The sequence below is a fragment of the Rhinoderma darwinii genome, chromosome 2 (assembly GCF_050947455.1).
Source record: "Rhinoderma darwinii isolate aRhiDar2 chromosome 2, aRhiDar2.hap1, whole genome shotgun sequence".
Classification (NCBI taxonomy): Eukaryota; Metazoa; Chordata; class Amphibia; order Anura; family Rhinodermatidae; genus Rhinoderma; species Rhinoderma darwinii.
Window position 1 is genome coordinate 26,178,922 of NC_134688.1, and position 26,074 is coordinate 26,204,995.

The window sequence follows — 26,074 nt, forward strand, 5'->3', positions numbered from 1 at the left end:
CCGTGCAGGCGGAAGATGTGTTGGATAAAGAGGTTGGCCAGTCGAGAAGCAGAAGGTAGACCGGTCAGCGGAACGAAGTGAGCCATCTTCAAAAATCGGTCCACCACCACCCAGACCTTACTGCATCCCGCAGAGGGAGGCAGATCTGTAACAAAGTCCATTGATATATGCTGCCAGGGAGCATCGGGCACAGGCAGCGGCTGGAGCAGGCCAGCAGGTTTGGAGTTAGCAACCTGGTTAACTGCGCACACCAAGCAGGATGAAACAAAGTCCATGATGTCCTTGGGCAGCGTTGGCCACCATAAATGACGGGCAATGAGGTCTCGGGTCTTACGGGTACCCGCACGACCTGCCAGTCTGGAGCTGTGTTCCCAGCTGAAGATTCTCCCTCTGTCTGTCAGGTGCACAAAAGTCCTCCCCGGAGGAATGTCTCTAATTTGCAGGGGGTTGACAGAGACAATGCAAGACGGATCAATAATATTTTGTGGAGACTCCATAGTGTCCTCTGTCTCGAACGATCTGGATAAGGCATCGGCCCTCACATTCATGTCGGCCAGACGGTAGTGGAGCTCAAACTGGAACCGACCAAATAACAGCGACCACCTGGCCTGACGAGGGTTCAGCAATGGGGCCATCTGGAGATAGGTGTGATTCTGATGGTCAGTGAATATCACGATGGGATGAACTGCGCCCTCTAGTAGATGTCTCCACTCCTCCAGGGCCAATTTGATGGCCGGTAACTCCCGATCCCCAATCGAGTAGTTGCGTTCTGCGGAAGAGAAAATAGTTTAGAGAAATAGCCACATACCACTGCCTTGCCCTTGGAACCTCTCTGAAACAGGAGTGCACCAGCACCAACAGAGGAGGCGTCCACCTCCAACGAAAACTGTCGAGATACATCTGGATGATGGAGGATAGAGGCTGACGTGAAGGAACTCTTCAGACTATTAAATGCGCATTCCGCTTCTGGAGTCCACACTTTGGCGTTCATGCCTTTTTTTTGGTGAGAGTCCAGGAGTTGTCAGTGAGAAGTTTGGAATGAACTGTCTGTAGAAATTGGCAAATCCCCAAAAACGCTTTATGGACCTTAAGCCTTGAGGACGTGGCCATTCCAGGACTGCCTTTACCTTCTCTGGATCTATCTTTTTTTTTTTTATCAAATCTGTTTTTATTAGTATAAAAGTACAAATTACAATACAAAACTGACACTACAGTTACCTGTGTCATACAAAAAACATTGAATTATTGTCATTCAGTTGGACTTATTTAACATGTGCTAGCTGAAAGGAAAAGGTAAATAAAAAGAGGAAAGAAAAAGTACATTTCCAATGTGAGCAGTGACATCCACTTGTATCTAACACATGGCTAAACATGAATTTCTAAGAAACATCAACGATGTGTTTCGATTTACTCAATGTATTAACACCTTTCACCAATCTTTAGTGATAAATCCATACGACTGCAGTAATTTCGATTAAGACCACATAACATGTGATTTTTGGGTAACATGAGGTAAGACAAAATGGAACGGTGGGGAAGGGTAATACAAGGGGATAGTTATGGGTAAGGATGTGAATAGGATTACAGCAATACCTCACAATAAAAAATCAGAAACTTAGAAAATTGTTCTCATTAGATCATCTCTATGTTGCAACCAAGGAGACCATATTTTCACAAACTTCTCATAAGTATCTTCCACTCTGTTAGAAAGTTCTTCCATGCGACATATCTGACTAACTTTGTCTATCCATTGACTTACGGAAGGAGTAGTAGGTTGTAGCCAGTACAAAGGAATTAACATTTTTGCTGCCGCTAACAGATGCGTATGTAAGTACTTTTTGGACATAGTCATAGAATTTGAAGGGAGTCCCAACGCTATGTTCTCTAACGACAGAACTACATCTGTATTACATATCAAGTTAATGTTCCTTTCTATTTGTGACCAAAAGGGTCTAACCTGAAGGCAAGTCCACCAGATATGTGACAAAGAACCCTCCTGTGACTTACATCTCCAGCATAGAGCATTTGGGGCAAAACCCATACGATAAAGATTTTGCGGAGTTTTGTACCATCTGGTGAGCAATTTATAATGGTTCTCCTGTAGTTTTACACACCTAGAGAATCCATGTGAGTTGCCCATTACCATATTCCTCTCCTGATCCGACAGCCGCAGTCCGAGCTCCGCTTCCCACGACGCTATGAAGGATGGCAAATCCCTCCCTTCCATTGCTGAAAGTTGGTGATAGATCTTAGACATTTTATGTTTATTCCCTCTATGAGTAGCTAGAAGCTTCTCAAACCATGTGAGCTCTCTAGTTGTCTTGTAATCTTTTAAAAATTTAGTACATGCTATTTGTATGTGATGGATCTGAAGAAAATTAAGCTTCAAAGCCTCACCATGCATCATAGACTGGATCTCCTCTGCTGTAGGTACTCTATTGTCTAACATAAAGTCTCTAATCTGAATTCCTGCAAAACATTTCCATAGGTCTGAGCTATATCCGCTCCCCAATTTAATAAGTTTAGGTAATGCCGCTACTGGAAGTATTGGTGACGGTTGAGGTAACACCTTCTCTGTCAAGCCCACCTTAGCCCAGACCGCTAAAGTGCCTTTCATTAAAGGATTTCTCATAGCTCCTATGTCTTGTTGGCTCGGCACCCAAAGAACTCCTAATGGATTATCTAATCCGCCTACTGCGTCCCTAGATAGCCCTCCCTGCTCCTCCGACTCTGCTGCCAAATCTAACCATCTTTGTAGATGTATAGCTTTGTAGTAACCCTCTATATCTGGAAGTCCCATTCCTCCTTGACGTTTGCTCCTTGTGAGATTGCGGTATGATATCCTCGGCCTTCTTTGTTTCCACAAATATTTTGAGATCATTTGTTGTACTGTCCTGAAGAAAGTTCTTGGTGAGAGAATTGGAACCATATTCATAATGTAAAGCACCACAGGTAGGATATAGGTCTGTAGCAGATTCCTTCTGCCCATCCACGATATGTATGGAATATTATAGGCAGAAAGAAGTTCTTTTATCTTCCGAAGGAGCGGTTGATAATTTAATTTGTATAGTGCATTTAGATCTGCGGGTAGTTGAATACCTAAGTATTTCACAGATTCCGAGGGCCATTGGAATTCAGAAGCTGAAGCCAATCCCTTCACCTGTCTCTGCGGTAGGGTTACATTAAGAATTTCCGACTTAGTATAGTTTACCTTGAAATTAGACACCATTCCATAGCTGTGAAAGGTTTCTAAAATAACTGGGATAGCGCTCTCTGGATTTGTGATGGTAAGTAGCATATCATCAGCAAATGCGTGAACCAAGTGTATTTTTGAGTTTATATTTAAGCCTTCAATTCGTGTATCCTGCCTCAAGGCCTGCAAGAGAGTCTCCAGAGTCAGAATGAATAAAGACGGTGAGAGGGGGCATCCCTGTCTTGTGCCATTCCCAATTGAGAAGGAGGGAGACAAAACCCCATTCACCCGTATCTTCGCCGATGGCTTGCTATATAGCGTAAGGATCGCTTTGATAAATGGTTCTGGGAATCCAAATTTAGCTAACGTAGCTGTCATAAAGTCCCATGCCACTCTATCAAATGCCTTCTCTGCATCTGTACCTATGAGCACCAGGGATGTTTTTGAATCATGCGCTTTCTGTATGCAATTCATCAGGCGAATGGAGTTATGTCTACCCTCCCTCCCTGGCACAAAACCTTTCTGATCCAAATGCACTAAAGTATTTAGGAACTTTCTTACTCGCGTGGAGAGTAATTTAGCCCATATTTTAAGGTCCAGGTTTAAAAGAGATATAGGCCTATAACTAGAACATAAGAGGGGATCTTTTCCTTCCTTAGGCAGTATCGTGATATACGCTTCAAGTGACTGTGCCGTTAATTTATTTCCTCTTAGCAACTCATTATAAGCTTTGACCAAAGGAGGTAATAATATATCTTTAAATTTTTTATAATATTTGATAGTTAGCCCGTCTGGCCCTGGGCTCTTCCCTGAGGGAAATGAATATAACACTTTTGACACCTCCGCCAAAGTAACCGGGGTCATAAGTTCCTCCGCATCTGCAGCCGAGATTGTAGGTAATGTTAATGGCCTCAAAAAATCTTCAATCTGCATAGATCTGGAGATATCTGAGTTCAAGGAAGGGACCGGGATATTGTATAAACTCGAGTAGTATTCACTAAAAACTCCTGCAATGTCCTCAGTATTCGTGTATGTATTTCCTTCTGATGTTTTAATCCTATGAATAAAGGCCTTTTCTTTTTTCTTTTTGATCAGTGCCGTCATTAACTTTCCCCCCTTATCCCCGTGCGCGTATAACTTCTGGTGATAGTGCACCATATTAGCTGCCAGCTTTTTGTTCAAGGAATCTTTTAAATTATTCCGAAGAATTTGCAATTCCGATTGTAGCTTTTTGGTTGGGGTATTTTTGTGTATCTTTTCCGTCTCTGCAATTTGCGATAGCAACAATAATATTCCTTTCTCCCTCTCTCTCTTTACTTTAGTTCCTAGTGAGATTAATATGCCCCTGATATATGTCTTATGCGCTTCCCATACTATAGTGCCCGACACGTCGTCTGTGGTATTGATTTCAAAGTATGTTTGTAATGACTCGGTCAATGTCTTGGACAAATCCGGTAAATCCAATAGGGCTTCATTTAGCCTCCATGTCCACTCTCTAGGAGACAGCTCAGCTACCTTCAACGTAATAAATGTTGGTGCATGATCTGAGACCGTAATTTGTCCAATACTGGCCGACTCCAGTGATGGTATAAAATGTGCATGTATAAGCAGGTAATCCAGTCTCTGATGGGAACGGTGAGGGTGAGAAAAAAAAGTATAATCTTTTTGTGTAGTATGCAGAATTCTCCATGAGTCATGTAAGTTAAATTCTTGTAACTTATTTAAAAGCTTCCGTCTACCAATCTGTGGAATGGTTGACTTTTGTGTTGAAGAGTCTAGCTCTGGATTAATAGTTAAATTTAGATCTCCCCCAATAATAATAGGGCCTTCTGCAAAAGCTCTCAATTCTTCCAAAGTGTGAAGTAACCATGGAACCTGAGATTTGTTGGGAACATACACATTCGCTAAGGTGCATGTGAGTGCCCCTAATTTACCTTTGATAAATAAAGCTCTGCCATCCTTCGCATCATGCCTCGCCAGGAGTACAAACGGTAGGTCTCTATGTAGCGCTATGGAGACTCCTCGAACTGCAGAGCCCGAACTGCAGCTATGGAACCACGAAGAAAAATAGTTAGTAGGTAATTTAGGTATTTTTTCAGCCTTAAAATGTGTTTCCTGTATAAAGGCTACTGATACTTGCTCCCTTTTTAACAGCGTTATTATCTGGTTCCTTTTCTGAGGCGAGTTCAGCCCATTTGTGTTGTAAGTCGCTAGCTTTATTGTCGCCATTTTTGTAGAGTATGTATTAAGCTATTCATTTTGCTAAGGTATTGTTTGGCATGTATTTGGGTAGATAAAAACAATCGACAGGGTAGGAGCAGGACAAGAGGAAAGAGGGGGAGGAAAACATACAACAAAACAGACATACAAACAAGCAATAAGTGTCCAGGCACTATGTAACTTCCGCTCATATATGACCAACTGGGCTGCATATACAAAACACCACCTAATAGGTGTAGTAGAAATCCCACTACCCACCTACTTCTATCACCATAGCATCGTTGCATACGGAGATAGGGGAGGGAAAAATTCCTGAGCCGAGGCCAGGCTCAGATCCATAGTTTATTCTCACTTTAGGAGAGATCAAATAGTAAAAAATAACATATTATCTGTAACAATAGCATTGGAAGGAAATAACCTTCCCTTACAGGCACTTATCATAGAATGTCTGTCTTATGTGAATAACTGCCGGTCACTACCCACATTACTTCTGAGATGATATATTGACCATTAACATACTTGGCCCTTTTGTCCAAGTAGTATTATCTCAGAACATACGTACTAAACCACATACCTAACTATATTCCATTAGCTGGAGTTGCATATCGTACGTATCAGGTGGCCTAGCTGCTTCAAGTTGTTATTCTGGGTAGCTCCTTATCATAGTACATATATAGAGGTCTACATATCCTCTTCACCCATCTAGTACCGTAAAACATGTAGGCCTCTATCCACATAGCCAAAAACCTCAAATTATCATATTATCTATTAGTCACAATAATGTACCCTATAAAACATTCCAAACAGTAGAATTTTAAGATTAGCAGTTAGAGACATCAATAATTGAAACAAAAACAGCATAGCTCACGAACAAGACTGGACAGTTCAAGGTACATCCTCCTCCATGACTTCTGCCCTTTGCTTCTTTCCGCGTGGCGTTCTGTGTTTGGAGTACACAGACCAAGGTTCCATCTTTGGCAGATCTGGTAGCGTGATGTCGGTCTGAGCTGGTAACCAGTTCTGTATCGGAATCGGGCGTATACCCAATCTTTCCCATGCTTCTTCCAGATCGTTCGGAGTATGGATCAAGATCCTCTTCCCCTCCTTAATGATCGCCAACCCGAAGGGAAAAAGCCATGTGTAAGGTAAATTAATTTCCCGGAGTTTCGTCAACAATGGTCTCATGATGCGCCTCTTTGCGAGTGTAGATGCCGCTATATCTTGATATAGCTGTAGTGTAGAGCCTTCAAATGTAACCCTTTGCTGTTCTCTGTTAGCCGTTAATATAGCTGCCGTATCCACGTAGCTTAGCAGACCACAGATGACATCTCTTGGTGTTTCTGTCGGCTTAGGCTTAGGTCTAAGGGCCCTATGGATCCGTTCGATCACCACCTTTTCCGCCCTCTCTTCTCCCAGCAAGACTGCAAATATTTGCCGCGCAATTGCAGGTAATGCCTCAGCTGCGTACGATTCAGCCAGGCCTTTCAGCCTGATATTTTTCCTACGGCTTCTATTCTCCATGTCCTCAATCATAGTCAGTGCCCTGTTCATTTGCGACTCCTGAACTTGCAGCTTGTGCCCCACTGAGTCCGCATGGTTTACTGTGTCTGATAATGCCGATTCAAGCACTTCTAATCTGTGCCCCATACGCTTAAAATCTGACCTGAATTCTGTGATCTCCTTCATAACCGGCATTATGGCTTGTTGTAGGGTTTTCTTCAGGAACGATTTAGTTATTCCTCCTGTGTCTGAGATCGCTGCAGCAGCACCGCACATGCTGTCAGCATCTGAGTCCTCAGATGCAGGGTACGGCGCCATTTTGGAAACTCCAGCCGCCGTTTGCAAATCCCGTTTCTGCAGGAATTTATCCAGGTCAGCTTGCTGTTTTTGCGCTCCCGGGGTGCTCAATGTGTCCCTGAGTTTGTCCTTTCCCGTCTTCACCATTTTTAGTATAAATGTGCCTCTTATTCGTTCTGGATCTGAGCCGGCTTGTGAGGAGCACTGTCTTATGCTTCCATCACGTTCAGCGGTCAGGCTCCGCCCCTCTGGATCTATCTTGAGGCATTGATCTGAGATGATTTAGCCCAGGAAGGGTAGAGCATTTCTCCCAAACATGCAGTTTTCCAACTTGATGTCATCAAGATAGACCACTACATAAACATAGAGGAAGACTTGGAAGTTGTCATTAACGACCTCTTGGAAGACCGCGGGAGCGTTACACAGGCCGAAGGGCATTACTAGGTATTCATAGTGTCCGTCACGGGTGTTAAATGCCGTCTTCCATTCGTCACCCCGGCGAATCCGGATTAGATTATAAGACCCTGCAGGTCTAGTTTAGATTTTTTTTTGCTCATTGTATGCGATCAAACAGTTCTGAAATCAATGGCAACGAATATCTATTTTTTACCATGATCTGGTTGAGACCCCGGGAGTCGATGCAGGGTCGCAGAGAACCATCTGTTTTCCTGATGAATAAGAACCCGGCTCCTGACAGGGAGGAGGACTTCTGTATGAAGCCCCTCTCCAGATTCTCATTAATATAGGCGGACATGGACTGAGTCTCTGGCAAGGAGAGAGGATATACCCTACCACGGGGAAGGGATGCATCAGGAATCAGCTCGATAGGACAGTCATACGCTCGGTGTGGGGGCAGCGTCTCCGCCTCCTTCTTGCTAAAGACATCCGAGAACATAGAATAATGAGAAGGCAATCCTGTCAAAGACTGAGGACGAGAAGGCTGAGCTGTATGGATCTGTACCAGGCAGCGGTTAAGGCACTCGGAACCCCACTGGAGAACCTCTCCAGAATTCCAGTCCAGAACTGGGGCATGTAGTCGGAGCCTGGGCGGGCCCAGCAACACAGGATTGATGGCTTTAGACAGGACAAAAAATTAGATGACCTTGGAATGAAGGGCTCCCACTTCTAGCTTCAGCTACAACCGTGTCTGACAGAGGTATTCCATTCACCGAGGAAACAATCAAAGGCCTCTCCAGAGGGGTTGTGGGCAACTGGAGAAGGTCCACCAGGTCTCTCCGAATGAAGTTAGCTGCGGATCCAAAGTCCAGATAGGCAGAGACCTGATGCGTATTTTCGCCGGACTCTATGGTCACGGGAATGGACAATTTAGAAGAAAGTCCTTCTTCACCCAGGGTTGCCTCTCCAACCAACCCTAAGCTCTGTGGCTTTTGGGGGCACAGATGCACAAGGTGGCCACCGAGGCCGCAATACAGACAGAGTCCCGAAGTGCGTCTGCGTTGTCTCTCCTGGGTAGACAGCTTGAGATGGTCCATCCTCAAAGACTCCTTAGGAGGAACAGCTGATGAGGACAGAAGGGGTTGCAAAGTAGGAGCTGGGCTAGGGAGTCCTCCCTCCCGATGGACCTCTCGAATCCTTATGTCAATCCGGGCGGCCAGAAGGATGAGGTCATCCAGGGTAGATGGCAGAACTCGGGCGGCAAGCTCGTCCTTAATCTCAGGAGAGAATCCCTAACAGAATGTAGCCACCAAGGCCTCATTGTTCCACAACAACTCTCCCACCAGGGTGCGGAAGTGGATGGCGTACTCGCCCACGGAAGTGTCTCCCTGGTGAAGGTCCAGCAAGGAGGCAGCTGCCGATGAGACTCGTCCAGGCTCCTCAAACACCGTGCAAAATGTCCGTAGAAACCCCTGGAAGTCACGGGTCTTTGGTCCTTGCCTCTCCCAGATAGGGTTCGCCCATGCTAGAGCCATGCCAGTGAGGAGAGAGACGATGAAAGCGACCCTTGCACCATCAGTAGAAAATGCTCTTGCATACAGACTGAAGTGGATCTGGCACTGGTTAAAAAATCCCCTGCAGGTCCTCACGTCTCCATCATAGCGATGAGGCAGTGGCAGAGAAAATCGGGGATCAGAACTGCCAGGAAGTGTAGTCGAAGGGTCTGTACTGCCAGGAGGTGTAGTAGAAGGAACGGCAGCTTGCACATCCAGCCGAGGTGCAATAATGTTCAATGCCTGGAGGAGTTGGTCCTGTCGAGACCGGAGGTGTAGCATATCTGCCCGCATCACTTGTGACATCGTCAAGGTCTTAGATTGACCAGGGGGGTCCATGGCCTGAGCGTACTGTCACGTTGGGTGCGTGGACCCACTGGGCCGTACCGCCTTGATGGTATAGCAGCTGGCCAACAGGGTGCAAGTCAAAGTAAATAGCTCGGATAGGTGTACCTGTGGTAACTTCTGACAGTAGTGAAGACAGGCTCAGATGGGACCACAGGCGTGGTGTAACCAGGAAGGTGTAGTATACAGCACAACACGACTCCAACTCTAAACGGCACTAGAACCAGGATAGCACGGGACACAGGATACAGGTAGCAGGAACGGGAACATTGGGAACTGGGAAACACTAAAGGGACCATTTGCAGAGACGAACATAGGTAAACGACAACGCTCAAGGAATGCAGGAAGGGGCAGGGCCCTTCTTATAGTCCAGGGTGCCCATGAGCTAATTTGGGATCTAATTCAGGTGCGCGCGCTGGCCCTTTAAGACCGGGGAAGAACGCGCGCGTGCACCCTACGTGACACAGCAGAGTGAAGCGGAAGTGAGCACTGGCGTCTCCTGAGGAGGAGATGCGGGCCAGTGCTCACTGATCCATGGCTGCGGCTGTCAGTAAGTGAGTAAACCTGATGGCCTGCGGCAATGGGTGTTACAACAGGACAGCACAGTTCCTCCAGACCAGGAAACACTCTATGTAACCGCTCCCTACTCCATCCAAGAAATGAGGATCCTTAACAGGGGAGCCCCCTCTAACTCAGAATTCCCTTTTAAGGTATATTAATGTAGGTTATCTAATAGAGACAAGGCCTAAAGTGATGGTTTATTGCCACCTTAATAAGTGATCATACTCATTCTTACAGGGCAAGTTCTAAATAAAAATTGATCCTTAAAAACAGGGGACCATCTTGAGAAAGTCATGTTTCTAAAGGGGTTGTCCCACCATAACAAGTTATCAACTATCTACATGATAGGTGATAAAAGGATTTGATCACTGGGGATTCCACCGATCACGAGAACCCCTGTTTGAATGGAGTGGCGGTCACGAATGCACACTGCCGCTCTATTCATTGTCTATGGGACTGACGGAAATAGTGTCATACCATTTAATTGTGCAGTATTAGCCAACTTTACCCAAGATATATACATCTTTAGAAATACTGTAAGGTTTATTCGACAGAGCTTTATTGTAAAACCTTTGAGTACAACATGGAGAGAAGATCCTCGTAGACGGACATCAATGCTGATTAAAAAAGTCATCTAAACAGGTCAATATTCAGTGACATGAGCGGTCATTATGGAATTATTAGATTATCTGCTATTGAGCTTGCAACAAAATTTTACTGTATTTGTCCAGGGATTTTGTAATATTTCATCTTCAACTACTTGGCTTTGGACGGTCATCTCCACACCAGGAATTACACAGTAGTGACAGAAGATGGATGAAACACTATGAGGGGAATTTATTAATATTGCCATTTCATACGCCAGTCTTAACCCCTTAATGACCGGGCCATTTTGCACGTTAATGACCAAGGATTATTTTTTGTTTTTTCACGGTCGCATTCCAAGAGTCGTAACTTTTTTTTTTTTCCGTCGACATAGCCGTATAAGGGCTTGTTTTTTGCGGGACGAGTTGTATTTTGTAATTGCACCATTTTTAGATGCTTATAATATATTGATTAACTTTTATTAACTTTATTTTAGGAGAGAATTGAAAATAAGCAGCTATTCCAGCATTGATTTTCACGTTATAAATTTACGCCGTTTACTATGCAGCGTAAATAACATGTTAACTTTATTCTATGGGTCGGCACGATTACGGGGATACCAAATATGTAAAGGTTTTATATGTTTTTTCTACGTTTGCACAATAAAAAGCCTTTTAGGAAAAAATTACTTGTTTTTCCATCGCCGCATTCCAAGAGCCGTAACGTATTTATTTTTCCGTCGATTTGGCCGTATGTGGGCTTGATTTTTGCGGGCTAATGTGTAGTTTTCATTAGTACTATTTTGGGGTACATAGGACTTATAGATTAATTTTTATTTAATTTTTTATGGGGGGAATAGGAGAAAAAAGCGAATTTTGCCGTTGTTTTTTGCGGTTTTTTTGGACGCCGTTCATCCGGTGGTTTAATTAATGTGTTCATTTTATTGGTCAAGTTGTTATGATCGTGGGGATACCATATATGTGTGTGTGTGATTTGGTTTGACACTTTTACTAAATAAAACCACTTTTTGGGCAAAAAAAGTAGTTTTATTTGATTTTCACTGTATTTTTTTTTTTTCACAAAACTTTATTTAACTGACATTTTTTTTTTAGTCCCACCCGGGGACTTCACTATGCGATGTGCCGATCGCATATATAATGCTTTGGTATACTTAGTATACCAAAGCATTATTGCCTGTCAGTGTAAAACTGACAGGCAACCTGTTAGGTCATGCCTACGGCATCGCCTAACAGGCAGTTGCGGAAGACAGACCTGGGGGTCTTTGTTAGACCCCCGGCTGTCATGGAAACCCGACGGCGACCCGCGATTTGTTTGCGGGGGCGCCGATGGGGTGACAGAGGGAGCTCTCTCCCTCTGTCAAACACATTAGATGCCGCTGTCACTATTGACAGCGGCATTTAATGGGTTAAACTGCCGGAATCGGGGAGCGCTTCGATTCCGGCAGTTGCAGCAGGAGCCAGGCTGTGTATAACAGCCGTGCTCCTGCCGCTGATCGCGTGGGTACACTGGCAGTACCCGCGCCATCACAGGACCGATATATCCGTCCTCCTGCGCGAACTAGCAGCTGCAGAGGACGGATATATCCGTCCTTCGTCGTTAAGGAGTTAATATAAAGAAAGAATCAGTAAAATGCACCTAATTTATTAAAAAGCACCCATCTCTTAATAAATTTGGCGCATCTCTGGCCGTCCATGTCATGAGCTGGTGTAGATTTACGACATACAGATGTAGCCGTCTTTATCTTGACTTTTAACGCATTAAATACACAGTGGCAAGAATCTTCAACTTGACATTTTCAATGGCTTTTCAATGGCTTTTGTTAGCTAGTTATCAGAGTAAGGCCCCATGCACACGAATGTAAAAACGCCCGTAATTACGGCACGTTTTTACGGGCCCATAGACTTCTATTTGCCACGGGTACCTCCCCGTATGTTTACGGGGAGGTGCCCGTGCCATTGAAAAATATAGAACATGTCCTATTTCAGGCCGTAATTACGGCACGGGCAGCCCATAGAAGTCTATGGGGCTGCCGTAATTGACTACATGTGTGCACCCGTAATTACGGGAGCGTTGCTAGGTGACGTCAGGGGATAGTCACTGTCCAGGGTGCTGAAAGAGTTTAACAATCCGCAGTAACTCTTTCAGCACCCTGGACAGAAACTACCGATCACAATATAGATCAACTTGTAAAAAAAAAAGACGTTCATACTTACCCAGAACTCCCTGCTTCTTCCTCCAGTCCAGCCTCCTGGGATGACGTTTCAGCCCATGTGACCGCTGGCTGCAGCAGTCTCATGGACTGCCCTGTCATCCAGGGAGGTCGGGCTGGATGTCGAAAGAGAGACGCGTCACCAAGGCAACGGCCGGGTAAGTATGAATTTATTTTACTTTTACTGCGGAAAGGGCTATCCCTTCTCTCTATCCTGCACTTATAGAGAGAAGGGGCTGCCGATTAGTGCAGTGCAATTTTGCAGCGAAAACGTGCCCGTAAATACGGGTGGAATACTGGTGACACCGGACCCGTATTTACGGGCACGGGGTCCGTAAATACTGGTGCAATACGGGTCGAATATGTGTGACCAAGGACCCTGTATTTACGCCAGTATTTACGGGAGGACAAAAATACGTTCGTGTGCATGAGGCCTAAATGTAAACTTGGCTACATCCGTAATTTCCATCAGCTTCTGTCGTAAATGATGATAAATTTGTTGGGCCTTGAATGGCCCTGCCCCTTTCACTAAGCTCGGCCCACTTTTTATTTAGAACAAAAAGGGGTGTGAGCATCGGAAAAGGCATAAAAGTTAAAATTTCTACCACAAATTGTGACTTTTGTTCCATTTGCGATTTTTCTATGGCAGAAAACTTTCAAAGAAAAGTTATTAGATTCCCCCTATGATTGTGCTTGTGTGGAGGACATTTCTCGTTGTCATTGTTCTTCTCACAGTGACTGTAATTGAGTGTACCGTATTTTTCGGACTATAAGACACTCTTTTTTTTCCCTAGAAACTGAGCTGTAATGTTCTGCTGACTCCTATACAGTGAAGGAAATAAGTATTTGATCCCTTGCTGATTTTGTAAGTTTGACCACTGTCAAAGACATAAACAGTCTAGAATTTTTAGGCTAGGTTAATTTTACCAGTGAGAGATAGATTATATTAAAAAAAAAAAAGAAAATTGCATTGTCAAAATTATATATATTTATTTGCATTGTGCACAGAGAAATAAGTATTTCATCCCCTACCAACCATTAAGAGTTCAGCCTCCTCCAGACCAGTTACACGCTCCAAATCAACTTGGTGCCTGCATTATAGACAGCTCTTACATGGTCACCTGTATAAAAGACTCCTGTCCACAGACTCAATTAATCAGTCTGACTCTAACCTCTACAACATGGGCAAGACCAAAGAGCTTTCTAAGGATGTCAGGGACAAGATCATAGACCTGCACAAGGCTGGAATGGGCTACAAAACCATAAGTAAGATGCTGGGTGAGAAGGAGACAACTGTTGGTGCAATAGTAAGAAAATGGAAGACATACAAAATGACTGTCAATCGACATCGATCTGGGGCTCCATGCAAAAGCTCACCTCGTGGGGTATCCTTGATCCTGAGGAAGGTGAGAGCTCAGCCGAAAACTACACGGGGGGAACTTGTTAATGAACTCAAGGCAGCTGGGACCACAGTCACCAAGAAAACCATTGGTAACACATTACGCCGTAATGGATTAAAATCCTGCAGTGCCCGCAAGGTCCCCCTACTCAAGAAGGCACATGTACAGGCCCATCTGAAGTTTGCAAATGAACATCTGGATGATTCTGAGAGTGATTGGGAGAAGGTGCTGTGGTCAGATGAGACTAAAATTGAGCTCTTTGGCATTAACTCAACTCGCCGTGTTTGGAGGAAGAGAAATGCTGCCTATTACCCAAAGAACACAGTCCCCACTGTCAAGCATGGAGGTGGAAACATTATGTTTTGGGGGTGTTTCTCTGCTAAGGGCACAGGACTACTTCACCACATCAATGGGAGAATGGATGGAGCCATGTACGGTCAAATCCTGAGTGACAACCTCCTTCCCTCCACCAGGACATTAAAAATGGCTCGTGGCTGGGTCTTACAGCACGACAATGACCCGAAACATACAGCCAAGGCAACAAAGGAGTGGCTCAAAAAGAAGCACATTAAGGTCATGGAGTGGCCTAGCCAGTCTCCAGACCTTAATCCCATCGAAAACTTATGGAGGGAGCTGAAGATCCGAGTTGCCAAGCGACAGCCTCGAAATCTTAATGATTTACAGATGATCTGCAAAGAGGAATGGGCCAAAATTCCATCTAACATGTGTGCAAACCTCATCATCAACTACAAAAAAACGTCTGACTGCTGTGCTTGCCAACAAGGGTTTTGCCACCAAGTATTAAGTCTTGTTTGCCAAAGGGATCAAATACTTATTTCTCTGTGCACAATGCAAATAAATATATATAATTTTGACAATGTGATTTTCTGTTGTTTTTTTTTAATATAATCTATCTCTCACTGGTAAAATTAACCTAGCCTAAAAATTCTAGACTGTTCATGTCTTTGACAGTGGGCAAACTTACAAAATCAGCAAGGGATCAAATACTTATTTCCTTCACTGTAGCTGCCACTGTATGAAGAAGCCGGAGACTGAGCGCGGTGATTCAAAGGTCCTTGCAAGTGCAGTGTAATGGCAGCAGCATGTCCTGTGCGGTGTGTAAAAGATCTCTGTTATCTGCTCACTGAACAGTCACATCTTACACACAGAATTCTGTCATCTCACTGTTCAGTGAGCAATCATCACAGACATTTGTACACACAGCACAGTAAGGCCCTGTTCACACAGATTTTTTTTGCAGGCAGATTTTGATCTGCCTGCACGCCGTTTGCCGCATTTTTCGCCCGCGGCTATTGAGTGCCGCAGGCAAAAACGCCTTCTCTGCCTCCTATTGATGTAAATGGGGGCTCAGAGATGAAAACACCCGAAGATAGGGCATGTCGCTTCTTTTACCGCCTCATAGTTACATAGTTTGTACGGTTGAAAAAAGACACATGTCCATCAAGTTCAACCAAGGGATGGGAAAGGGGAAGTAAAAAATTTCTACACATAGGAGCTAATATTTTTTTGTTCTAGGAAATTATCTAACCCTTTTTTAAAGCCATCTACTGTGCCTGCTGCGACCAGCTCCTGCGGTAGGCTATTCCATAGATTCACAGTTCTCACTGTAAAGAAGCCTTGTCGCCTCTGCAGGTTGAACCTTTTTTTCTCCAGACGGAGGGAGTGCCCCCTTGTTTTTTGAGGGGGTTTTACATGGAACAGGATTTCACCATATTTTTTGTATGTGCCATTCATATATTTATATAAGTTAATCATGTCCCCCCTTAGTCGTCTTTTCTCAAGGCTAAATAGGTTTAGTTCTTTTAATCTTTCCTCATAACTTAGATTCTCCATGCCCCTTATTAGCTTCGTTGCTCTTCTTTGTATTTTTTCCAACTCCAGGGCATCCTTTCTATGAACTGGAGCCCAGAACTGGACTGCATATTCTAGATGAGGCCTCACTAATGCTTTGTAAAGTGGTAATATTACATCCCTGTCCCGCGAGTCCATGCCTCTTTTTATACACGACAATATTTTGCTGGCCTTTGAAGCAGCTGATTGACAATGCATGCTGAAATTTAGTTTATGATTTACAAGTACACCCAGATCCTTCTCAACAATTGACTCCCCCAGTGTAGCTCCCCCTAGGACATATGATGCTTGCAGGTTTTTCGTACCCAGATGCATAACTTTACATTTATCTACATTAAACTTCATTTGCCAAGTGGACGCCCAAACACTTAGTTTGTTTAAATCTGCCTGCAATTCACAAACATCTTCTATAGTCTGAACTATATTGCATAGCTTGGTGTCATCTGCAAAAATAGAAATAGTGCTATTAATCCCATCCTCTATATCATTAATAAATAAGTTGAATAATAGTGGTCCCAGCACTGAACCCTGGGGTACACCACTTATAACCGGGGACCATTCAGAGTAGGAATCATTGACCACAACTCTCTGGATACGGTCCTTGAGCCAATTCTCAATCCAATTACAAACTATACTTTCTAAACCTATAGTCCTTAATTTACCCATTAGATGTCTATGAGGGACAGTGTCAAATGCCTTTGCAAAGTCCAAAAACACTATATCCACAGCGGCCCCTTTGTCTAGGCTTCTGCTTACCTCTTCATAAAAACAGATTAGGTTAGTTTGACAGCTTCTGTCCTTTGTAAAACCATGCTGGCTGTCACTTATAATACTATTTATTGTCACATAATTCTGTATATAGTCCCTCAATAGCCCCTCAAACATTTTCCCCACAATTGATGTTAAGCTTACTGGTCTATAATTACCCGGCGAAGACCTAGAGCCCTTTTTGAAAATAGGCACCACATTTGCCCTGCGCCAGTCCCTTGGCACTATACCACTCATGAGAGACTCTCTAAATATTACGCCTCCCAGCGTAAAAAAACTCAGTGTGCCTATGGCCTCATGCACACGACCGTAGTGGTATACACGTTTGTGATGTGCGGCTCGGACAGCCTATCTTTTTGCGTTCCAGGCTCCTGGGCAATGCACGGACCGTGGAACCACAATCGTGTGCATGGGCCCAGATTTGCGGGGGAATTGTGGCCGCAAAAACACGTGTGTGCGCATGGGGCCTAAATCTATGCAGGTGCTGATCTGCAGGGACCTTTTTGCCACGCCCCCTCTATGAGCAGCAATAGCATATATTCATCACTATTAACCCCTGCCTCTCCACACCTCTGATGTCCGGTGAGTTCAGGGGAGGGTGAGAGCACTATAGTTGCCAATATCTTGTATTTCTGTGGCTGGCATTGTATTGAGGCACTGTGGCTGGCATTGTTATGGGATACTGTGGCTGATAATGTTATAGGGCACAGTGGCTGGCATTGTATTAAGGCACTGTGGTTGGCATTGTATTAGGGCAGTGTGGCTGGCATTGCTATGGGACTCCATGGCTGGCATTGTATTGGGGCACTGTGTTACCCTATTGTCTGAGTATTATCCAGGAAATGTACAGTTAAAGGCACAACCTTTTTTCTCCTCTTTTATACTACAAATCATGGGTGTGTCTTATGGTCCAGTGCGTCCTATAGTCCAAAAAATACAGGTAATTGCAAAATAAATGTGTCCCTGGTAAATAAACGGTGTCATTTTAGACTTTTACTGTGTCAACCAGTCGTTCTTATCAATTAATATATTATATTCTAAATTGTGATAATGGAATCTCTCACCTCATCATCGTCATCAAAGAAAGCCCCTCGAGACGGCAAACTTTGGGAACTTGGCTTGTTCTGGCTGGATGATATGCTGGAAGATCTGTATAGAGAATAATAGGGCCATGTCACTTTAAACTATAGCATCAAAGCTCGTATAGCATTTCTCAGTCAATGTGTATCTTATTGTTTAGGAGGGAGAAATAAAGAAAACAAATTTTATTTGAGAATTCGGAATCATTTTGCAATGTACCGATGAATAAGGTAATGACGCACATACTGTGTGTGCTGACTCATGGATACCGTCTAGTTTGTATAATGGTATTCTCAGCACATTCTACTAATGAAGAACAAATGACTATATATTAGGTGCCTGTTCGAAGAGATTTAGGCAAGAGGCATATTCCAGGCCACAAAAAAAAGTGTTTAAATAAACAGTGCCCACAAATCCTAAACCTAATCTCCAATGTTTTCTTTCCAATGGTTGGCTATGCTAGTCAGTGGCCTAAAGAACTCTCTCTGTATCCATGACACAATTATTCCTACAGCTCTTCTCCTGGTATAATAGTCATGCTCCACCCTTATATCCCAAGTACTTGACATAACATTCAATACTCTTCCATCCCAGCATAGACTCCCCCTTCTCCCTCGTGTTACATAAACCATTCATAATGCAGCATGAGTAAAGTGCCTGTTACTGAACCTGCCGATCCTGCATCTCACCGGCAATGCTTCATTCAGCCAATGATTCCCAATCAGGGTTTAAAAGGATATTCCCAAAATCAACAATTATCACCTATTCAGAGGAGAGTTGATAATTTTCTGATCACTGTAGTTCCCACTGATCGCTAGAACAGAGGTCCTGAATCCCCTGTTCCTCCTCACTGCTTGACCGCAGTGATGAGGACATTGAAGTGGTGGTCGAGAATGCGCACTTTCGCTCTATTTAAAGTCTATAGTAATGGCCAAAAAAGCAGAGTATAGTGTTCGTGTTTCCGTCAGTCTCATGGAAACAGAATAAAGCGGCGGGCACATGCTCGAACGCCGCTCCATTAAAGCTCCTCTTCACTGCGGGGGTGCAGTGAGAAGGAACGGGGGATTCAGAACCTCGTTCTCATGATCAGTGATATGAAAATTATCGCCTATCGGGGGCGTGGTCTGGCCGTGAATGCTGATGGCCGTTTGAAAGAAGAGCTCCGCCAAAGATTATCATCACTAGCTACTAAAAGAACCTGCCAGCGACAAAAATCATTCCCATGATAGGGATTTCGCAAATCTATATGGGCAGGAAGAGATTCCCTAAGCAATCGGCTACAAAGTCGGATCAGAACTCATCCATAATGGAAGAAGGTGATTACAGAGCTCCGGAAGATGGCGATGAGGAGAGGTCACGAAGTCCAGCTCCGTTACCCACAGATAAACCCCCAATGATACTTACCGCTGGTGAGGAGACAGTGCTGGATAAAGGTACAAGAGCGAGAGAGATATCGGAAGGCATACAGACACCTCGTGTAGGGCTACGAACGGCACAAACCAGGAGTACTGTGAAGTACTCCATTACTAAAATGGCGCCAGCGTCCCCACGAGGCACACCCGGAAGAGACGATACTATGATATTGAAACAGCACGCAACAGTGATCCGGTTACCGAGCCCGGAGAGGTCAGGGAATGGACCCTGCTCCCCGTCCTCTAGCCCTGCTAAGCAGAAGCAGAAAATGGACGATCACCTCAAGGATTCTGAGGTAAGCTACGATCCTACATCTTTAAATAAAGCTAATGCTAATGATGCAGCAGACGCTTTTGAAAGTTTCCACACTTCAAACAAAGTGGTCTCAGAAAACATGCTTAAAGAAATGTTGTCAGCTCTCCGAAGCACATTGCACAATGACATATCAAATATTGTTCAGCCTTTTCAAAAATCATTGTCTGAAGTAGGAGAGAGAGTCTCGCACATAGAAAACAAGATGGCGACATTTGCCGCTGCACATAATGATCTCGTTGACTCACATAAAGTCATGGAAGAGAAAGTCAGTAAAATCCAAGCGAAACTGATAGATTCAGAAGATAGAGACAGAAGAAACAACATAAAATTCAGGGGCATCCCGGAATCGATAGCTGGACTAAATCTGAGAGATTACATTCAAAAATTCATAAAGAGTATCCTACCAGACACTATTGAATATGAACTTAGCATTGATCGCGCACACAGAGTTCCAAAGCCTAAAAGTCTACCTGATAACATACCGCGTGATGTACTAGCAAGATTTACTTTTTTTCAAATGAAAGAAAAGTTAATGTATGCGTCACGTATACATCAGCCTCTACCCTCACCATACTCTCATCTTAAGATGTTTCAAGATTTATCAGCTGCCACTTTACAAGCAAGGAGAGAAATGGCACCGCTAACGGAATTATTGAGGAAAAATAATATTCCATACAGATGGGGTTATCCAACGAAAATACTGGTAAATCGTAACGGCACAGTTCATACGGCCAGAACAGTTACTGAAGGACATTCCCTACTGAAGCTATGGAATATCTCTACAGAACCACCTACACTGGACTCTCCCAGAAGATCACCGGCAAGAATAGATGGTGAATGGCAAAGAATTGGTCCGACTTAACTTTACACTGGTAATCTAATACTTTTTTTTTGAGAATTGATGATGATAATGTATTATGTGGTATTACATGTTCCCACTTAAAATTTTCCCCCACATATCGGTTCGTGTAAAGATACCGAATGACTTGGAAGTCATCCTATTCTGTGTTATTGTTGTAGGGATGTTATGTTTTTGTACTGACAGTTATCTACATAATGACTGTAATTTATTGCAAACCTGTAAAAGTGTGCGTTCAAAGAAATATCAGACCCCTGTCTTTGCCCTTAAGATCATGCCTGGCCCTACTTCGATAATACCAAAACACTACCCACTCAAAAATGGGAATAAATTTACTATCATTAAACGTTAGGGGTATTAACTCCCCTTTCAAAAGATCCCTCCTTTGGAGAGAAGCTAAAAAGCATGGAAGTGACATAATTTGTCTACAAGAAACACATATCAGTGAAAATAATATTCCTCACCTACAACATAAGGACTACCCTACTTTGATATATTCAACATACCCTCAAAAAAAGAGAGGGGTACTTATTGCCTTTAAATCATCATTGGCGGTTACAATTCACCACCAGTATATAGACCCACTAAGTAGATATATTATCTTAGTATGTACCATTAATAATCAAGATTACACAATAGTAAACTTGTATGCCCCTAACAGAAGACAGATCCATTTTATAAACAGAATAGTCAAAAAAGCCCAAAAGATTAGGAAAGGGAACTTGATAATAGGTGGAGACTTCAATTCAATAGTAGATCACTCATTAGATTCGACAGCTAACTCTAGAAACCAAAATCTTGATCTTCAAAAATCCCTAAGACTAAATTCCCTCTTTGATATATGGAGAATCCAACACGCATCAGAAAGAGATTACTCCTATTACTCTTCACGGCATAAGACCTACTCAAGAATTGATCTATTCTTGATTGATAAACTATTAATTGAGAGAGTGACCAAAACTCAAATAGGAAATATACAATGGACTGACCATGCGCCGATATCAATGTCGATATCCGAACAATTCCCGAAGACAAATGACTATATCTGGAGAGCAAACTCTTATGTAATCTCGCATGATATCCACTCTAAAAATATTGCCTCAGACATAGAAGAGTACTTCTCTTTTAATGACATCTCAGAAGTTAATCCATTTACATTATGGAATGCCCACAAAGCATATATTAGGGGGTCCTTCATTAAAATAGGAAGCAGATTAAAAAAGGAGAGAGAGCTACAAATTAACAACTCCATGGCAAAAATACAAAATTTGGAAACACTAAACAAACAGAACCATTCATTTTCCACTTCGGCAGAACTGGGAAAGGAAAGGACTCATCTACGTAATTTATTACTTCATAAATACGAACATACACTCAGGAGATCCAAAATGCATTATTATACACAAGATAATAAAGCAGGATCTTTATTAGCTAAAAGAATCAAGCAACAAGCACAAAAATCTAGAATTCAGAAAATTATACATCCCAAGACCGGGGAAACGATAATGTCCCCAAAAGGTATTTCCAACGCCTTCAAAGATTACTATCAAAAGTTATACAATCTTAAAGAGGATAAAGAGACAATTCAACCTACACAAGTACTTATAGACAAATTCCTTAAGCAAATAAACCTACCAAAAATCTCAGAAGAATCCTTACAATCTCTTAACTCTCCGATATTGCTTAATGAAATTATTAAGGCCATAAAATCCCTTCCAATGCACAAAGCCCCGGGACCTGATGGTTTTTCGAACGATTATTACAAAAAATTTACACATATATTAGCACCCAGACTACTCAAGGTATTACAAGAAGCCTCCACTACTGCAACATTCCCAAAAGAAATGCTATCGGCATTAATAGTAACCATCCCTAAACCAGGGAAGTCAACAGAAAGAACTTCAAACTATAGACCTATTTCTCTCCTGAACGGGGATGTCAAAATATATGCAAAAATATTAGCTTCCAGGCTGAAATTAGTTATCCCATCATTAATAATCAATGACCAAGCAGGTTTTATCCCGGGCCGACAGGCTCCAGATAACACTCGACGGGTCATATCTCTTATGCAATTTTGTGAATATAATAATATTCCATCAACCTTTCTTACAATTGACGCTGAGAAAGCGTTCGACAGGATTAATTGGAACTACGCTTTCTCTGTATTAGAAAAGTTTGGCATTCAAGGTCATATTTACTCGGCAATTAAAGCCTTATACTCACAACCGTCAGCTAAAGTCTACTCCAACAATACTCTATCACAAGAATTTGATATAACTAACGGTACCAGGCAGGGATGTCCCCTATCCCCAATTTTTTTTATCTTATCTATTGAACCGTTAGCTGAACTTATTAGACTTGACAAGGAGATACAAGGCATTACTATTAATAAAAAAGAACATAAAATAACCTTGTTTGCAGACGACATTATTTTATGTAATACCCTCCCGGAGAAATCCTTGAAGAGAATTTTTGAAGTGCTCAATACCTTTAGTGATATCTCCTTCTACAAGATCAACAGATCCAAATCCCAAATCCTTCCAATAAATATTGGATTACAAACTCTTTCTGTGTTGAGGGCCAGGCATGATCTTGATTGGCAATCTCTAGAACTCAACTACTTGGGCATCAAACTTACATGTCCAACAAAAAAACTATATCAACAGAACTTCCCACATCTGTTAATGAAATTAAGAAACGAAATGCAGGACTACTCTAAATCTATAATTTCATGGTTCGGAAGAATAGCTACCTTTAAAATGATGTTATTACCACAATTAATGTATCTTTTTAGGACAATACCAATTCCGATTCCTAGTTCATTCTTTACTAACCTTAACAGCCACTTACAAAAATTTATATGGAATGGGAAAAAATCTAGAACAGCATACAAAATAATGACACTACATAGGAGAGCAGGAGGTCTAGGACTCCCTAACCTGAGAGATTATTATTCCGCATGTATTCTAGACCAACTTAGCCATTGGTGGAATGACAACTCTGATAAAAGATGGGTGGAATTAGAAAGATACATAAGTGGTTATAGCTCCTTAAAGGCCAGAATGATATCTGTGATATGGAAGTTACCGTTAAAAAAAACATATTTGATATCTATACAAACTTCAGATAAAGTGTGGAAAAATTACATGAAAGTATCAAAAAATAATATGGTGTGCCCATATAACCAGATCCCGCTTAGTTTCCTGGAAGATAATATTCCAGGCATAGAATTAGATGAATGGAAATTAAATAATATCATATCGGTAGCTGATATCATAGCTCAGGATTTCTCACAAATAAACGAAAAATATCAAATACCTCCAGACCACCACATCAAGTTCTCACGTATTGAAAAGTTCTTAAAGCTGAAAAGACCAACGAATGTCAATCAGAGCTTTGATGTAGTTTCAATGTTTAATATGATCACTAAAGCAAAAAGAGGAATATCCTTTTTCTACAATGATATTGGGAACAAATCTTCGTTGATTAAAAACCACTACATGGTTAAATGGGAGGAGGAGCTGAAAGTTAATATATCTGAAATCGAATGGAAATCAGCACTCAATAATATATATAAAATCTTTAGATGTGTAACCCACCAAGAAGCGGTTTTCAAAACATACCTGAGATGGTACTACACACCCACAAGATTAAATAAAATATTTCCTTCCTGCTCCAATAACTGCTGGAGATTATGCGGATATAAAGGATCCCTATATCATATTTTGTGGGAATGTAACAAAATACAACCCCTCTGGAGTGCAACCAGCCGGATAATCTCTATACTCCTGAAAAACGATTTTCAACTCAAACCAAGAATGGCTTTATTATTTCTAGATTTGAATTCATTCGACTCCTCCTCCAGATATATTATAGCACATCTCCTTATGTCAACAAAGCTTATCATTACTAGACATTGGAAACAAACCACACAACCACATATACAAGAAGTTATAGCCCAAGTTAATACCACATACATATATGAAAAAATGGTTGCCAATCAAAACCATAAATATGCACAATTTACTAAAAGATGGGGTATATGGTCAGATAGCTCATATTATAGCTGCTGAACGCACACTTACCTAATATTAATTTTCCTGTTCATACAGTCAACACTGGTTTAGATTAGTTACTTACTATAGTTGCTCCGCACAGTGATACTTAAAGCATAAACAGTATAAACTATAATGAATCTTATCCGGTTTGAGCAGTTCCTGAATAAAAACCCAATATACAACGAAAAGGATCCGAGAAAAGAAATTGTATTGTATGCTCTGAGATAAATTTTACCATCTAGTACTTAAGGAAATGTATTAAAAATTTGACATATAATATTATATATAATGTATTTGTATATGTATATTAGTATACTAAGAGAATGTACTGTTTCGATTTTACATATTAACACAGTGAATATATGAGAATGTAACATACAGTCAAATAAATGTATGTAAATTATTTTCTATACTGTAAACTATTCCACTACTGTGTTATGTATTTTGCATGTTTTGCGGACTTAATAAAAAACTTTTTGATTCAAAAAAAAAGAAAATTATCGCCTATCCTATCGATAGGTGATAACTTTCGATTCTGGGACAACGACTTACGTGACCAGGTTCCCTGGTTTTCATTGTTTCCTAAAATGCATTTTGGCCACTTTAGGTCCTTTATCAGGCTGTGCTAAGCAAATTAACAACAGGCACTTAAGTCACATTGTGAATTGTCATTTCCACTTTATTTTGGGCTCTTTGTTTTCCGGTATACATGCATTTTGAGCCTCTTACCTATAGATAAATACACTGCCGTCTGTACATTCATGTTTGCTCCATTGTACAGGTATTTATGTATGCAGTTTGTATACAAATTTTCATATACTTTGTATGTTTGCTTATCAATCAGAAACGTTGCCTCATGAACTGGCCATAGATCACCTTACACTTTGACCCTCGTGTTTCGAATGACTCTAAACAGTAGATCTATTGCCACTGTTCCAGATCTTCCGTACTTGGAAAACTTCTCATGATATCTTATTCCAGTTGTACTTCGCACGTGGTTTACAGGAGCGATCATGTATAACTTAGACTGAAGTTTAGGAATGACCCCAGTTTTTTTTACACCACTACATTCATCTGACAATGTAATGAGAAAGAAAACAAAGGAGTAAAAAAAGAAAAAGTCCTAGAAGGAAGACACAAAGTGACAAAGGACGGAGAGGATTATGCTCTATTATAATGTCCAATTGGCCTCAATTGGTAATTTGTCTAATAAACATCAGATTACAAATGAATAACATACTTCAGAAGACAGGCAGCTAAAACTTGAGGGTGGAATGGGACCATCCTAAGGCCTTTTAAACGGGCCAATGATCGGGCAAACGAGCGTTCATATGAACACTCGCTCCCGATCATTGCCCTGTATAAAGAGGGCAACGATCAGCGATGAATGAGCAAACGATCCTTCATCGCCTGATCGTAATATTTTAGG

The 26,074-nt window shown here is 42.1% G+C and overlaps 1 protein-coding gene across 3 annotated transcripts in view; it reads right to left on the bottom strand.

Annotated features, from left to right (window-relative positions):
• Nucleotides 1-26,074, bottom strand: part of MRE11 (MRE11 double strand break repair nuclease) — a 297,684-nt gene that overhangs the window by 24,523 nt on the left and 247,087 nt on the right. For 2 of the 3 annotated variants that reach the window (XM_075851486.1, XM_075851485.1), the window contains one exon: nt 17,985-18,069. In XM_075851486.1, coding sequence (XP_075707601.1) covers nt 17,985-18,069 — 85 coding nt within the window. Of the gene's footprint in view, nt 1-5,127; nt 5,241-17,984; nt 18,070-26,074 lie in introns of all 3 variants that reach the window. The other variant, XR_012881284.1, reaches the window with a different exon arrangement.